Here is a 17,608-nt window from a genome sequence, read left to right as displayed (position 1 = left end):
GGGACCCTCCTCATTCCATGCCCTTGAGTATGGTGAAATAAATGGTTAATCCATTTTTGTAGCAAACCATAGCTGCTGTTACGTCTGACCAGCAAGCTAGAATTTGTATTCATCCTGCAAACCAAGAACAAGATTCAGAGAAGGATGAAGTCCCATTAGAAATTCTTTTTGGCAATGGAAGTGCAAGCTTAGTTTGCTAATTTGGGTATAGTGGAAATCTATTGTTTGTCATTAAAGGGCTGCAGCGGTCCAGCTCCTGGCATTCCTGGAGGAAACTTCAGTGCTCGACCCATAGCAGTCTGGCTTCCATCCTGGCCATGGGGTGGTGTTGGCCGCCCTGACGGATGACCTCAGTTGCTAGCTGGATTGGGGTGGATCTACCATGCTAGTTCTGTTAGATCTGTCAGCCACGTTTGATGTGGTCGATCACAAACTGCTGGCTTTGCCGCCTCGCCAGGATGGGGACACGGGGCACAGCCTTGAGCTGGATACACTCCTTTCTCCTAAGGAGGTGGGGGAAGAACTTTCGAGTCTGTTTCAGCTCCCTTGTGGAGTCCCTCAGGGCTCAGTTCTTTCCCTAACATTATGTAACATCTTCATGCACCCTCTAGCCCAGCTGGTGTGGAGTTACGGCTTGGGTTGTCATCAGTATTCAGATGACACCCAGTTGTATCTCCTGATGGATTGCCGCCTGGACTCCCCCCCCCTCCCCGGAACCATTTGTCAGATGTTTGGAAGCCATGGCTTGAGTAGAGTCACCTGAAACTCAACCCCTCCAAGACGGAGGTCCTATGGCTGGGTGGTAGGGGAGCGGCCCAGGAAGCGCATTTACCAACCTTGGCAGGGACGCAACTGGTCATCGTGTCCCAGGCCAGGAATTTGGGAGTCACCTTCAATGCTTCATTAACTTTGGAGGCTCAGGTCAAGAAGATAGCCGGCCAGGCATTTTTCCATCTTCGCCAGGCTTGGCTACTAGCACCCTACCTGTCCCCTGAACATCCGGCCACAGTGATCCATGCGACAGTCACCTCCAGAATAGATTTCTGTAACTCGCTCTATGCGGGCCTGCCCTTGGGCTTGGTCTGGAAGTTACAGCTGATGCAAAATGCGGCTGCTAGGGTCCTCACAGGGACATCTTGGAGAGCCCACATCCTGAGGCAGCTGCATTGGCTACCGGTTGCTGCCCGGATCCAGTTCAAGGTTCTGGTATTAACCTTTAAGGCCCTGCATGGTCTGGGACCCACATACTTGAGGGATTACCGTGCAGGGTTTTACGCTCTGCAGGTTCGAATTTGTTGGTCATACCCAGCCCCTGAGAAGAACGTCTGGCCTCAACCAGGGCCAGGGCCTTTTCGGTCCTGGTCCCTACCTAGTGGAATGAGCTCACGGAAGAGCTGCGGGCCCTGCAGGAGCTTTCGGCATTCCGCAGGGCCTGTAAGATGGAGCTCTTTTGCCAGATCTATGATTGAGGCTGGCATGCTAAGGAAAAGCTGGACCCACCCGGGTTATTCTTAGGTAGGTTTATGGTCATCGTTCCCACGGGGCCCCCTTGGTGGATAGTGGGCGAGTTTAGTTAGATTTAGTCTGCCGCTTCTGGTCATCTTGGGATTGTTCTAATTGGTTTTAATGGAATTTTATGTGGGTATTTTATTGGGCCTTTTATACATGCTGTAACCCGCCATGAGCCATTGGGAGCGGTGGGCTAGAAATCTAAATACAACAACAACAACAACAACAATAAATTAAAATTATCTCATGCCAAGAACCTTTGTACAAGGGAGCCTGAAGCTATTTTATGGTTTGTTTGTATAGTGCTAAACCATTATGAGCTATTGTCTGAATTATGCCGAAATATCTACCATCAGAACTATAGCTGCTCCCAGTTTTTAAAATGTTTACTCCAAAATACCTCAATTCTGGTTAGAGTATGGGGTGTTATAATCTGCTTTTCTTGCGCTATCTTGAATACTGTACTTTTTCTTCTTAGAAAATGGAAGTATTAAGCACCAAATTTGGTGAGGGTACATGAAACGCGTATTTTGAAGAACTTTGATCACTAGAAATATAGATCTGAAATGACTGTTTTTAGTGGATTGTCAGAGTTTTAAAATCATTGTGAATTATATTTATAGTTTATTTGATAAAATTTGAGTTAATTTAAATGTCTCTTAATGGCGTGTCTTCTTTAATGTTTGGTGTCCTTTTTTGAGCTATTTCATAACCTCTTTTTTAATGAAATGAAAAGCTTTTTAGAATTCATAGATTATTTGATGAATACATTACAGTCCGTGCTCTTTGTGCTGAAATAAGTCTCTTACATGTATGCAGGGTCATTATGTGAAAGCACAAGCTCTTTCTGGATTAGGAAGGATTGAAGAAGCATTGAAGGAGTTTCTTTATTGTGTTGCCTTAAATCCTGAATGGAGCTCAATGAAGATGGAAGCTCAGAAGGTACAATAATCATACAAAGTTTACATCTGACATACATTTGTATGTGTGTTGTATTATTTGAAAACTAGTGGCAAAGCCCATTGTATTTCGAAATACAATGGGCGCTAGCATGGGTGTTGGTGGGGCCGGGGGGCTCGCAGGGCTCCTTGCGGGCCCCTCCACCGCGGCGTCCTTGCCTCCCCCTTTCCTTCCCCCCTCCTCCCCCCCAAGGTCCTGGCTTCGGCACAGCAACGAAAGCAGGCCCGCTGCATCCCCGCCGCAGTGGGCCTGCTCTTTTCGCTGCAGCAAAGCCTTTCCTGCCCTCTTCCCCCCCCCCGGCTTCGGTGTGGCAAAAGGAGCAGGCCCAACACTTTAATGTGTGAGCCTTTCTCCCACCCCCATCCCCGCCCAAGGTCCCGGCTTCACCGCTGGGAAAGGAGCAGGGCCTGTCTTCGACATGGCCGCACTGCTCCTTTCCCGGTGGTGAAGCCTCTTCCCCCGCCCCCTCACCTTCGAGTCCAGAACGGGCCAAGTGGCCAATGGGGAGCCATGCTGTGTGTGGCTCCCCATTGGCCACTTGGCCCCAGAGTGACACTCAGACAGGCTAATCGGGAGCCACTTCGCGGCTCCCGATTGGCCCCTCTGAGTTTTATCACGGACTCCCCCCACCCCTTTCTCCACCCACAATGCCCTTAGTTTTATTTTTACCGCTGTAAATAGCTTCAACTAATAGCTTCCATGGTAGCATCTGTGTACAGTTTTGATGTTAAAAGCTAACCACTAGCTAACTTGGTTTTACCTTGGGGACAGTTCATGATATTACCCATGTGATAAAATTACTGGTCAGGTAACTGAATTCCATCTAATGAAACCTTTAGGTGATTTATATAATCATACAGTGCATCATTCTCATTTATTGATCTGCAGCTGGCAACCCTCAAACTACATCCAACTTGCCAAAAGCTTGCCAAACAGAGAAGCACCCACATATTTTTCAGTCTTTCCTTTGCTGTAGATTTTCAGCCATCCAGAGTTTATTGTGGGAAGCAACTGACTCAAAAAGCACATATTTCCTGCTTACAACAGAGGCTTCCAGAGGACATTGTCATGCATTTTGGCCATCTTCTAGGTTTCCCCTGGCTTTGCTGTGTTTTCCCCCAATACCGCTTTCCTCCATCTGGGGAAAAAGTCCTTCCCACGTGGAGGCTCTGTTGTTTTTCCTTCCTTTGTTGCTTCAAATGGAAGAACAAGAAGTGCTTGTGTGGAAGCAATCAAAAAGAGAACATGAGGATAGATGGATGGTTTTGCTAATTGTCTCCTCTCCTATAGCAGCCATAGCATGTGATTGTGATGTACTGAGGCGGGGGGAGCAATTATGATGGATTATATTCTGTTGCCCAGGTTCATGTTCCTCTGCATGTTGGAACATGGTACATATACCCTTATTTCTGTAGTGCCCTTAGTTTGAAGATTATCCTGCTTATAACTTGCTTTAGGTAAGAATATTCTTATATTTGTATGTTTTTTCTTTTGTTTTCTAGATAATGTGTGAGATGTTTTTTCCAGCCTTTGAAAATGTGCATGATACTCTAACAACTCCTTTTTGCAATCGTACCTCTTATACAAGGCTGAAGCCTGCATTTCTAAGTAGCATAAATACCCAGTCTTCTGCAGAGGATGGGCTAACTGAAGAAAGCTCAAAGGTGAGGTTTTGAACAAACATGCTTTTAAAACAAGGAGGAAAGGGGATCCTAAACCTTAACTGCCATTACTGTAGCCTTTGGTTCAGAGTGCAGCTTTCAGAAATATATTGTTTTTCCAAGCTGAATGACGCAGGGACTGAATACACAAAACAGTTTTCAAACAGTTTATAAATGATGGAGAAAAGAATTATTGTGATTAAATAATTATTTTTGAAGTTGCATATTTAGGTGTTCCATCTAAAACAGGGGTAGTCAAACTGCGGCCCTCCAGATGTCCATGGACTACCATTCCCAGAAGCCCCTGCCAGCGAATGCTGGCAGGGGCTTCTGGGAATGGTAGTCCATGGACATCTGGAGGGCCACAGTTTGACTACCCCTGATCTAAAGCATATCAGGGAAGCCAGCGATTCATACACACTTGAGTGAAATTAAAGAGTAGGAGGGAAAGGTACAAGCTGAGCATTTGGGGCTTCCAGTAATTCCACACATAGAGATCTGAAGAAGCAGCTGTTGTATTGATTTTTGCGTTGAAAAATGATCTGCATATTAATTTCAATTGAGGCATAAGGGATAAGCAGGCAATATTTGTCCTGGCATAAATCCAGTAGTCTGGCATGGGTCCAAGTACTGTCGTGCTTAAATCTCTACTGTTGGGTATTGAAAGTATTTACTGCAAAAACAAAGAGGAAAGAAAAGATGTCTGAGTCATATTTTCTGTTTTATTTCAGGAGACTGTCTTGAGGTTAACAAAAACCCCGTCCCAAGATACCAGTGTCTTTCGAAATACTGATTCTTCTGTTTCTCAACATATACTGGATGTGTATTTTGAAGATAAAAAAACTCTGGGAACAGTCCTTTCTAATCTACCTGGTACAAGCTTAAAAAGAAAGTTCTCTAGTGATGTGGGAGATTTACAGAACTTAGATGTCCCTAGCAAAATTCCTAGAAAAGGTAAGTTTCTGAATGGCTTTTTCACTTTTGTTTCCTTTTTCCAATGCAAGGAAACATACCATTTTGGTTCTTCTAAATGGCTTCACAAATAGTTTCAGCAGTTTCTGTTCTAATTTGAGTAGGCTACCATGCTTGAATATGCATAATATTTTATACCATATTTTATGTAAATATTGTGCATGCTCTAGGAAGGCAACATACACATTTTCTATATATATATATATGTTGCACTAATAGGCTTCTGGGGGTTGTATAGTTTTAAATGGAGATGAAACTCTGTTGTGCGTGTAAAATTTTAAATACTAATGCATTTGTAGATAAAGGAATCAGCTATTGAACTGGACATACCTTTAATATCCAAACCCTTATTTCTTGTGAAGAACAATTTGAAACCATCATTAAGTTATAGGTATTTGTTCTAGAGCAGGGTAAATTTGCATGCCAGGTGCATTTATGTTCACAATTGGCATTGCTAGTTTTTCATCCACTTGTATAACACAGCATTTGTGCTGTAGCTGTGTCCTCACTTAACAGGCAACAGTGGCAAAAGTGAAAGTGCTACTTACTTGCCAGGGACTAGGGGAGGGGGTTCCTCAAGGTGGGTTCTGCCTGTGGGGTCACCTGTTATAGCATTTTTCAACTTGGCTCTCTATCATTGCATAATCACTGCTGTCACCTTTCTCTATCATTTGTGTGGTGTGGGGAAATTGCTGGCTTAATTTAATGTGGCCTGAACATGACCAGTTTACATTGTTGCGGCTTAAATTTCATAATGAGTTGAATTGCTAGTCCTACTGCTTTTTAATTTTAAAGATTTTTTAAAAGTTTCTGACCATCTTTTGGTTTCTTTTGTTTTTCAAAGATGGGAATGCTACCTGTGCAAACTCCACCACTCTTCCCTTAAAAATGATACCTGCAAACCTCGTTGATGCATCTGATTTTGAGTGTTCCCTCTGTATGAGGTATTTTGAGCAAGAAGTGAGAAACAGTCTAAATTTTGCTTGAAAAGAATTATCATGGCATTGAGGAAGAAGAAGGTTGTTCTGTAAATTTCATAAATCATCTACCAGCTTCACAGAAGATCCTATATGAACTAGGGTTGTACACAGCAGCGTCCAAATCAGCTGTTCCAGGCCTATGCAGCCGCGCGGGGGGGGGGGACACCACGGGTGGCGAGGGGAGGCATGAGTGCTAGTGCATCAGTCGGTGCACACATGCAGGTGCTGAGTTGCTCACCAGCGCTCGCACCTCCCCCTCCCCTCCACACGGCACGGTGATGGCTAGAATGGCATATTTGGACACTGCCGCGCACAACCCTAAAACGAGTTGCTTTAATTCATTATTTGAAAGCAGACTTCAGAAAGTGATATCTTTCGTTTATAAATGCATGTTTATTTTAATAGTATGTGGACATAAACTCGCATGGTAATTTATAACATAAAATCACCAGGAGGGGCTTCCTCAGTCACATGACTTAGGAAGCTTAGTTGCCACTCAGTAAAAGTATAACTGTGGATTTGAGTCCAGTAGTACCTTTAAGACCAACAACGATTTATTCAAGGCGTGAGCTTTTGAGTGCAAGCATTCTTCGTCAGATTTGAATGTGCATAGATGTGTAAAAGATTACTCCTGATATTTCTAGGACACTTGTTCATATCTCTCATGGCACACACTTATCATATGCACATGAAAATTGTTGAGGAGGAAGAGTTGTGCTTTGGGTGTAATTATGAAGTAGCTTTTAAAAAAATGTTCACAATGTCTTCTTCAGGTTATTTTATGAGCCTGTTGCTACTCGTTGTGGACACACATTCTGCCTCAAATGCCTTGAACGTTGTATGGACCATAATCCTCACTGTCCACTGTGTAAGGAAGAGCTCTCTGAGGTACGTCTCCCTTTTCCATGTGACTGCTTAAATATGAAACACTTTAATGTATAAGAACACTGCTGGATAAGGCCAATGATCTGCCCAGTCCAATGTGCCAATTGGCACAGTAGCCAACTAGATGATCCACAGCAAGGAATCCGAGGCCAAATAATATCCATGTTGCTGCCCTTTCCCATTTATCCATCGCAGAAGACTGATGGACCAGTCTTCTATCATTTTGTTCAGTGTTCTTTTAAAACTGCCTGATCTTATGGGCATCATTGCACATTGCTGCAGGGAGTTACAAAAGTTGTTTGAGAAAATAGTTCCTTCTGTCTCTCCTGAATCTACTGCCCACTTACTTCATTAGGTGTCCTTGAATTCTGGTCTGTTAGGATGGAGGAAAATACCTGCATATAGGAAGGGAATAAGAAGCTCAGTATGCAAATGTCATAGATATTGCCAAGGGCTCCTCCCCCTGTGCTGGGTGTCAAAGCAAGGCCATTTTCTTCCTTGTCATCTAATTCTCTACAATGGTTTCAGGCCCAAAGGGAACAGAGAGAGAGCTCTCTACACTTTGACAGTGCCCCCCTCCCCACACACCCCAGCTTATTGTGGAGGCTCAGGATAAATGAGACATCCTAAATGCTTTTAACTTTTTGTTTACAGTTTTTGGCAAGCAGAACTTACAAAAAAACCATTCTCACTGAACAGTTAATAGTTCGTTACTTGCCAGAAGAGTTGTCTGAAAGGAGGAAAGTTTATGAGGAAGAAATGAAGGAATTATCGAAGTAAGTGGACTTTCTACAAAAATAAACTGATAAAAATTAACTAGGCAGCTTAAATATCAACCACTTACTTGTGCATGCATATGACTCATTGAAAGAATCTTGCAACACTAACATATATGTAGCCAAACAAAATGGATTGTCTGCGTCACTTGAGTCTAAATAGTGACTTGGTTCACACGGGAGCCTCTGAACTGGACTTCTGTACAGAAGCTCTGCCTGTTTGTGACAACTTCTCTAGGCATCTGGAGAGCCTCTTTCCATTTATTTTGCTAGTGCTGCTGTTGTTATTTGTAATGTTTTCCCCACCTCATCACAGGACCTGGTGTCCGTGAGCAACAAAACAAATAAATTGGAGCAAAATGATTTGCTTGTTCCTTCTCTTTGCTGCCCAAAACCTCCAGCAGCTGGCCGGCATCACTGGCAAGAGGACCTAAAACTGGCTTCATAGGTGCCTGAAGCCACTCTCCAAATTGGTAGTTTCTTTAGTCAGCTGGAAGTGAGGCCTGAATCCCATAATAGAAAAGAGCAAGACTCCAGTAGCGCTTCAAAGATTTACAAAATTTGGGTCAGGGTTTGAGCTTCCGTGAGTCATTGTTCACATGAGCAGTGACTCATACCTTTTGTTAGTCTTCAAAGTACTATTGGACTTGTGCTCTTTTCTACTGCTGCGTATGGACTAACACAGGTACCCATCTTGATCTGTCTTCTCGGATCCCACAGTTAAGTTCTGCTGGCAGAAGGGATTTCCTGTTATGGAGCTGCCTCCTGTCACATCCCATCCCCCTTCAAACTACTGCATTGAGGAGACAAGAAACCTTCCAGGAACAGCTGTGGGGTGGGGGGGGGGGCACAGGGTCTGCAGTAGAATAGACAGGGGTCTGCAGTGAAGAGGCAGGAATATGTCCATCCTCCTCTGAAGATGTGCATATGAAAGCATGTACCATGAATAAAACTCTGTTCATTCATCCTCTTCTCTGATAATGGAAATTTTCTATGGGATCTAATTCATAGGGACTGATTCACAAACTAGCCAACTAGCCTGTGAACTAGTAATGCCAAAGCATACTTTGTAAGGGTAGAAAACACAAAATCAACAGCTGAATTCCCATTCCATGAATCACCTTGCTGGCAAGCTTTTACCTATTCATTCCTATCTGATGTTCACTGGGCTTTGTCTGAAATATGATGACATCATTGCCACAATGTAGTGTTAACTGCTTTTGTGACAAGAGGAAATTATGCTCATATGTGTGAAGTGTCAAGTTGTGTCATACATGGGAATATGAAGAACTTGATAGTACATGTACTGTCCCTTTCTGCATCTGCAGAAAGTAGCCATACAGTAATGCATCGGGGAAGTTCTAGAAAGTGCTAAGAATGGCAGCAAAGCTAAGCTTTGTATAAAATATGGGGTTTAGCTATGTGTCTTGACTGAATGCATAAGTGTGTGACTTTAAAAATGACTCTTTTTTTGTGCTTTGCAGTTTGAATAAAGATGTTCCTATCTTTGTGTGCACCATGGCTTTCCCTACCATTCCCTGCCCCCTTCATGTCTTCGAACCTCGCTATCGGTTAATGATAAGAAGATGCATGGAAACTGGTACCAAGCAGTTTGGAATGTGCTTAGCAGATGAATTGAAAGGGTAAGCAAAGGATTTGGAAGCCTGCTTGCAAGTCTTGAATTTCTGCAAGAGAAGGTGTCAAGGTCTGAGTGGAAGGAATGTCCTGCAGCTTGGAAGTTCCTGAGTGGGGGGGGGGGACTGGCTGTGATACCTTGATGGAATATTTTGCTATTATTGTCCAGGGAGGGGTTATGGCTCAGTGGTAGCGCATCTGCCTTGGAAAGCAGAAGATTCTTGGTTCAATTCTTGGCATCACCACATAAAAAAATCAGGCAGTGAAAGACCCCTGCTGGCAGGGGCTCATGGGAATTGTAGTCGATGGACATCTGGAGGGCTGCAGTTTGACTACCCCTGCTGTAAATGTTCTGGAGGCTTTGCTGAACCAATGGTCAGTTTCAGTATAAGACAGCTTCAAGGGTTCATGTGGACTTTCCAGTGTACTGAACGGTAATCCTTTGAATGAGCAGTGGCTGCTTCTGGCACGCGGTAGCTTGAGCTAGGCTTTGTTTCTTGGGCAGTATCTTGCAGGTCCAAATGGTACTGTAGCTTGGACCTCTCCAGACATTTTGGATCTTTATGCGCTCCTCTAACTATTTCAATTGAACGTGTGCCGATCTCAGTTAAATTTTAAGAAGCCTTTAAGGTTATTTACCATATATACTCGCACATAAAGAGCCTCTTGTGGCGCAGAGTGGTAAGGCAGCCGTCTGAAAGCTTTGCCCATGAGGCTGGGAGTTCAATCCCAGCAGCCGGCTCAAGGTTGACTCAGCCTTCCATCCTTCCGAGGTCGGTAAAATGAGTACCCAGCTTGCTGGGGGGTAAACGGTAATGACTGGGGAAGGCACTGGCAAACCACCCCGTATTGAGTCTGCCATGAAAACGCTAGAGGGCGTCACCCCAAGGTCAGACATGACCCGGTGCTTGCACAGGGGATACCTTTACCTTTACCTTACTCGCACATAAAGAGCCTCTTGTGGCGCAGAGTGGTAAGGCAGCAGAAATGCTGCCTGAAGCTGTCTGCCCTTGAGGCTGGGAGTTTGATCCCAGCAGCTGGCTCAAGGTTGACTCAGCCTTCCATCCTTCCGAGCTTGCTGGGAGGTAAACGGTAATGACTGGGGAAGGCACTGGCAAACCACCCCGTATTGAGTCTGCCAAGAAAACGCTAGAGGGCGTAACCCCAAGGGTCAGACATGACCCGGTGCTTGCACAGGGAATACCTTTACCTTTTTTACTCGCACATAAGTCGATCCGCATATAAGAGGCACCTAATTTCACCTCAAAATGCTGGAAAACCTTATTGACTCGCATATAAGCCGAGGGTGGTGTTTGGATAGTGGCTTTTCTCCCTTCCCTTCCGGGCAGGATCTTTTTTCCCTTTTCTTCCCATCCTCCTCCTCCCTCTGACCCCTCTTGCCTTTTTATATCCAATCCTGTGCTCCTTCTGTTCCTTCCACTTTTCATTCCTTTCCTCCCTCTGCTCTCCCTCTGAGACAGAGGCTTCAGAGCTTCCTGCAGAGCTTCCTGCAACACGTGCTAGCCTCATGCTAGTCTCGTTAAGGCAGTGAGGGGGGAGGCGGAGACTGCTCTTCCCTCCCCTCCCACTGTCCCTCCCGGGCTTGCTGCTTTGTTCCTGCTTCTGTTCTTCAGGCAAGTATACCTGTCTCCCATCCACACCCTCCTTTCTGGCAGCTTTTTAAAATACTCGCATATAAGCCTAGGGGATTTTTTCAGCTTTAAAAAAAGGGTTGAAAATCTCGGCTAATATGCAAGTATATACGGTATGAGGTTGAAAATATATGGAAAGCATTGCTTCAGATCTTTAATTACCTTGTTTAATATAAGATTGGGGCTGGGAAATAAATCTGCAGATCCCTAAAGGGTGTTAACCAGCCACATGGAGAAAGGATGTAGAACGGCATATTGAAAATTAACTAGAAGTATTGGGAAGTCTGGCCTTTCCTGGCATGTTTAAACCCTTGTACAATGTAAAATGCAACTTCGTAACAAATGTAAAATGCCCTGGTTTTATCTTTGCATAAGTGTGACTTGCTTTCACAAGGACATTATGTTCTTTACCCCCCCCCTTTCTTTTGCCATCAAGCCGCAGTTGACTTGTGTCAACCCTGTAGGATTTCCAAGGCAAGAGACGTTCAGAGGTGGTTGGCCATTGCCTGCCTTTGAGTCATGATCCTGGTACTCCTTGGGGGTGACTCATCCAAACACTAGCCAGAGTTATTCCTGTTTAGCTTCTGAGATTTGATGAGATCAGGCTAGCCTGGACTATCCAGCTCAGGGCATGCAGCATGAATCCCTATCAATAATTCAACTACCATTCTTTGATGCCTCTGAAACATGCTTTTAGGTAATTGTAGATGGGAGCAGAATGTAATATCCAGAGTACTCTACATGAGAGAAGTGTCTACCAAGCTGGGATTCGATGATGCCAAAGAGAATCCTCTTTAGATGAGCCATTTCTTGTTCTTTGTCGGTATTCTTCTCACAGTGATGTTACAGTCTTCATAACATAGTTCATCTGTGATATGTAGAGACAAAAGCTGCCCTCCTCTTTTGCTTTATGCACATTTCTTTCCTAGTAATTCATACCTTTTTTTAAAAAAAAGTGTTTTCTTAGAGCCTGCCTGTTGATACCATTAGATATGAACACCAGAAGCTGTCAAACTCTTAGGGAAATTATTCTCCCTGAGCAAGAGGCGAACCGTCTCAACAGTACTGAGAGGCTGATAGAGGCAATGAGATTGGATTCTCTCTTTGGCTGAACAGATTTATTGTCTACACACGCAAGTCTCGAATGCTAATGAGATTTATTGAGTGTACAGTCAATGAGATACTCTATCCAGCACACCCAGATTGTTGCCCCACCCCATCCTGAAATTTCAAATCAGGGTTCAGTCACACTGACTTTAAATCTCACCTAGATGTTGGAGAATGTAGAGATGATCAGTTTGCACAAAAGAGATGCCCCCCTCCCTACTGGGGTACATGTCAGATTTCCCATCCCGAACTGATTATTGGTTTGGGTCACCCAGCTGATGAGGCAGCTCTTTCCTGTCTGGGCATAACCAGGTAGAGTCTTCTCCTGGAATGCGTCTGTCCATCTTGCATAGTTCAGAATTAGGCATAGGTTTACTCTGCCCTAGCTTTCATTGTTCCCGGCACCCAGAATGGGCTCATCAAAGCTGGAATGTAATGGATCTTATTTTCTTTATATTCATTTGCTTAAACATGCCTGTGTCCTTGATGGCAGAGAACATTTGTGTGACTGAGGGGCAATATGCTCTGTTAAAACTTTCACACAGAAATGGACAGCACAAAGCATCATTTTGAAACAGATTTGAAGAGAAACTGTTTAATGTTAATAGCACCTCAGTTCTCACTGTTTTATTAGCATATGAATGCAGCTGGTCAAAATGGGATGGCTTTGTAGAGGCTAAAATGAGACCCTTGGGTTTATGTAAAATAGAACGTTTCACTCAAAAAGGACAAGTACTACTTACACAGAAACTGTCTCGATATGATTGGAATCCTCTTCAGAGTGATGCTAGGCGGAAATATTCTCCACTCTATTTCAGGATTAAATACTCTACTGAATTCGGTCTCTGTATCTTAACATAGTAAGAGTTCCTAAATTTGAGATGGCCATATAGGATTATGCATTGCAACACACTACCAACAGTTTAAATGAAACGTTTTCTTCAAATACTTTCAAGCCAACACTACTATAACTGCTAAAAGCAAGAAATTGATGCAGTATCCCATTTTTTTTACTGTCCAAAATATGAAGCAGAAAGTGGAAAATTTTTGGAGAAAATGGATAAAAACAGTTCCACAGGGCCTGCAAAAGGGAGCTCCTCCACCAAGCATTTGGTTGTCGACTGCAACTAAACAGCATCTATTGGGCCCCCAGACCTCCCTCTCTTGAACCCATACAACAAATCTGCCCAATCATGAGTCTGTTAGATTGTTACATTCTCTGTTTATTGTTGTTATTATTGTTACCCTTCATTCCTTATAATCACTGAGCTTGATGTACTGTTCTTGTTTACATTCTATGTGAACCGCCCTGAGCCTTAGGGGAGGGCAGTATACGAATGTAATAAATCAATCAATCCTGAAATCTTGAAGCAGACCTTTTACACAGAAAGAACAGTGCAAAGCATAATCGTGCCTGAAGCTTCAGAAATGCCTTTACCTTAGTTCAAACAAGGCTCGGTAACTTATCTCAGAATTCTCACACCAGGGTTGTCTCTAACAGTACTATGTGTGTAAATCTTATTGAATAATTATTGACCACCCCTTTGGTGCTTGGCGATAAGAATCCTGCCCTTCTCTCATTTAATGCCATGGAGAGTTGCACAGTATTTAAGCAATAATGTGTTTGCCAGTTTACAGACTTAAAAGAACTCAAAACTTGAGGTCATCTGCAGTGTTTGGATAGCTTCTCCTCTTGAAGCTATTTCAAGTACACTTGCACTTCTGATAAATCCTTTTTATGCTGAGCATTATTTATACCAAAGCAAGCCATTTGGAGTTCAGTAGGGCTTGCTCCCTAAACAAGCTTAGGATTTCAACCTTAATATAGATTTATCTCATCTCTATCTGTCTCTCATCAGGTTTGCTGATTATGGCTGCATGCTAGAGGTCAGGGATGTGAAGTTTTTCCCCGATGGCCGCTCGGTTGTTGATACAGTTGGTGTTCGGCGTTTCAGAGTCTTGAACCATGGTCAACGAGACGGATATAATACTGCAAACATTGAATATTTGGAAGATAAAAAGGTAAGTTTTGTGCTTTCCATTAAAACTTTGTGTCACCCAAGATGATATTATTGTGTGTTGTTTTTTGTGTGTGTTTATGGGTATTTTATCAGCTGTTTAATAAACTGCATAACCATCTCCTCCCCAGCTTCACATTGTTAACCTCTTTCTGTTCCTTAGGCTTGTTGTTCACTTTTGGTAGTGGCTTTAGTTTGTTTCAGATCATTCTTGCTGCTGTAGCTGAAGTCCTGTCCCCTTCTCCCTACTGATGTAGTAACCTAGCATTAGGGCCCCTCTGAGTGCTTCCTACTTTTGAATCAACACACTGCATTCAAAATTTCAATTTCATTCCCTAAGCTTCACAATAACTGGTGGTGGAAACTGCAGTCAAGTCACGACTGACTTATGGTGACCTCGTAGGGATTTCAGGGCAAGAGATGTTCAGAGGTGGTTACCATTTCCTGCCTCTGATTCATGGCCCTGGTGTTCTTTGGTGGTCTCCCATCCAAATACGAGTGACCTGGTTTAGCTTCCCAGATCTAATGAAATCAGGCTATGTCTAGCAGCAGATTTTTGGAAATGTATGCAATTTTATTGCATAGTATTCCCCCCATTCTCCCTTATTACAGACTCCAGAATAGTTACTAAATAAGGACGTAGAAGTTTGTTGCAGAAATGAGTTTTCAAGCAGTAGAAATTGCCCTTACATGTGCGACTTTTGGGGTATTTAGTATCCAGATATTAGAAATGACGTATAATCAGCTTGCAGGTTATATCAGGTCTCTTAAGTGAGTATCTGTGGCGGACTTCTTTAGATAGATGTAGCATTAGAAAGCTCTGTCAGATTACATGTTTCTCAAGCATGCTTTGGCCACCGGCCTTTAATCTTGTTAATTTCTGCAGCTAGTTTCCCCAGTTATCAACTCAAAGCTGTTCTTAACAGGTAGAGAGAAGAGGTTAACTACATGGAAAACAGAGCTTCTCCTGAATGTTAAAATAGTCTGAGCTGTCGTTTTTGAGAGCTCGGCGGAGAAGACCAAGTCTTTATTGCATGGGGACATGCCATAACCTTTCCTGACATATAGTAGAGAAAAACTTTCTGAGTGAATATCTTGATTTCCCCTCCTCCTTCACGCACTCACTGTAGAACACTAGAACTCATTTTCCTTTACTGTTCGACATTAGTCATGGACATTAGGAGAATATGGACGACTATTCACCAAATGATAAATGATCACAATATCCATAAGGAGGTTGATTGTATTCTTCTTGCCTCATGACAAGTAGAATCTTATCACTCTCCTGCTGCTTCCCTGGTGCATTTGATAAGATGAAAACCTGAAGAAGTCCTTCTCTGTGTACAGGTAAAATCACCACTTGGGAAATGGTTGCCCATTAAGTAGGTTTGTCATGGAAGAGAGTGGTATGGTCCCACTCTGTTATCCCATATCCAACAAGCATCTAGATCAGGCTTTCTGAGCCAGGGTATTACCAAGCCCTGGGTTTTCTTGACAGCTCTGGAAGAGTTTCACAAATGGATGGGAGTTAATTTTTAAAATATATTTTTAAATTTTCTTAAACATTTATTGGGTGATATGACCATATGTGATCATGTCGACCCCCACCCAAATGGCCAATGCTGGACCTGGAGGGGTTGGGAAGGGGAGAGGCCCTGGTGTGGACATGTACGCAGTTACACTTCCTAACAATGTTCTGCATGATTGCGCCACTTCTGGGGTTTCTCGAAACCTGAAGAATGTTTCAAGGGTTTCTCAGTGGTAAAAATGTTGAGAAAGGTCAATCTAATCTAGCCTGAACAGGAAACTTGTTTTATTAGAAGGGCTGAACTGTCTCATTTTAATTTACACCTGACTGATTGGATAGAGCTCCATAATGCAACTAGAAACATAAGAGGCTTCTATTGGGGCAAGTATTTGCAGAGTTGTGCCTTTGAATTTTATGTAGTTTATTTCTTCTCTTCCCTAAGAATGTCACATTTGGGAATGATTGTTCCCCTTAAATATAGTGAAATCCTCTTAATAAAAAACCTGTGTTAAAGAGAAGGCATTTTATCCTTCTTAAACCTATGCCAAGCTAAGAGAACAAGGGACTTTCTCCCTAACAGTATTGCAAGTGTTGTAGATATGGCTGAGTTTAAATCCTCTGGCAACCATCAGTGAGAGAGGATTTACTAGGGGAGGTGAATTGAGCTCTTCATTTGTCCAGTGTTCAGATGTGGTTTGGTAGGATATATACCCTGCATGTGGATTATTCTCTTGTTCCAGCAGTTAGAAACAGGCCATGGATAACAACCATCTTTCTTCAGCAATTCAGTCAGATGTTTATTAGCAATACAAGTTGCAATAAAATCAATCAATTTTTAATTTGTTTCATTTTATCCTGACCTTTTTTCAAGGAACATGGGGTGGTATACTTAATTCACCTACCCCCAATTTTACAGTCGCAGCCACCATGGTACGTAGTTTAATCTCAAGAAAGTGGCAAGTGTCTGAAATTTGCCAAGGGAACTAGAGGATTTGACCCCGTGCTTCCTTGGGCCTGCTTAGACATCAGCAAATACTATATTATTATTACTAATTTAATTTCTATACTGCCCTCCTAAAGGATGTCTCAGGGCAGTGAACAACATAATTAAAACGCACAGTACAAAATATATATCAATAATAAAAATCAACCTTAATAAAATTCTGCAAATTGTTATAAACAATAATAGAACATTTAAAACTGTCATCAAGCAGCTGTCCAGTCAGTTTATTCCAACTCACCCATGGAGTTCTCCTTTGGGCATATTCTTTTGGGGGGAGGGGAGTTCCGATTGAGTTCTTATAGATGTTAATAGTTCACTGGCTCAACCAAAAGCTTGTTGGAAGAGCTCTGTTTTATGGGCCTTGCAGAATTGTGTCAACTCCGACAGGACCTGGATCTCTTCCGGGAGCTCATTCCGTCAAGTAAGGGCCGGGATGGAAAACACTGACTCTCTCAGTGGGGTGGTTTCTAATCTGGCAAGCAGGATTTGATTCCCCGCTCTTCTACATGCAGCCAGCTGGATGACCTTGGGCTCGTCACAGCCCTAATAGTGCTGTTCTGACAGAGCAGTCCTGTCAGAAGCTTTTTCAGCCTCACCTACTTCACAGGCCGTCTATTGTGGGGAGAGGAAGGGAAGGCAATTGGAAGCCACTTTGAGACTTCTTCAGGTGGGGTATAGAAACCAACACTTCATCTTGTTTACTCATCCAGTATAATGTTACAGATCTGACTAGACAAAGCTTATGTAATAACAAGAATAATATGACTGGGATAAAGGTCTTGGATTAAATCCAATACAGCTTTTTCATACACCAAAGGAATTTCCATCCATGGAATACAACTTCCTGATCCCCCCCCTCCCAATACCACTACTAGTGACAAAAATGAGACTGGGAATTGTCAGAAAATTCCACCCCACCTCA

At 43.1% G+C, this 17,608-nt stretch overlaps 1 protein-coding gene across 1 annotated transcript in view; it reads left to right on the top strand.

Moving 5' to 3' along the window:
• LONRF2 (LON peptidase N-terminal domain and ring finger 2) overlaps positions 1-17,608 on the top strand; it is a 50,245-nt gene that overhangs the window by 26,711 nt on the left and 5,926 nt on the right. Inside the window, exons 3-10 of the mRNA XM_077343517.1 lie at positions 2,329-2,451; positions 3,972-4,133; positions 4,862-5,084; positions 5,947-6,046; positions 6,856-6,970; positions 7,622-7,743; positions 9,228-9,386; positions 13,997-14,159. Coding sequence (XP_077199632.1) covers positions 2,329-2,451; positions 3,972-4,133; positions 4,862-5,084; positions 5,947-6,046; positions 6,856-6,970; positions 7,622-7,743; positions 9,228-9,386; positions 13,997-14,159 — 1,167 coding nt within the window. The remainder of the gene's footprint in view (positions 1-2,328; positions 2,452-3,971; positions 4,134-4,861; positions 5,085-5,946; positions 6,047-6,855; positions 6,971-7,621; positions 7,744-9,227; positions 9,387-13,996; positions 14,160-17,608) is intronic.

This window comes from Paroedura picta, chromosome 6 (assembly GCF_049243985.1).
Source record: "Paroedura picta isolate Pp20150507F chromosome 6, Ppicta_v3.0, whole genome shotgun sequence".
NCBI lineage: Eukaryota > Metazoa > Chordata > Lepidosauria > Squamata > Gekkonidae > Paroedura > Paroedura picta.
Note: the sequence above shows the minus strand (reverse complement) of the source record. Positions and strands in the feature narration are given on the sequence as shown.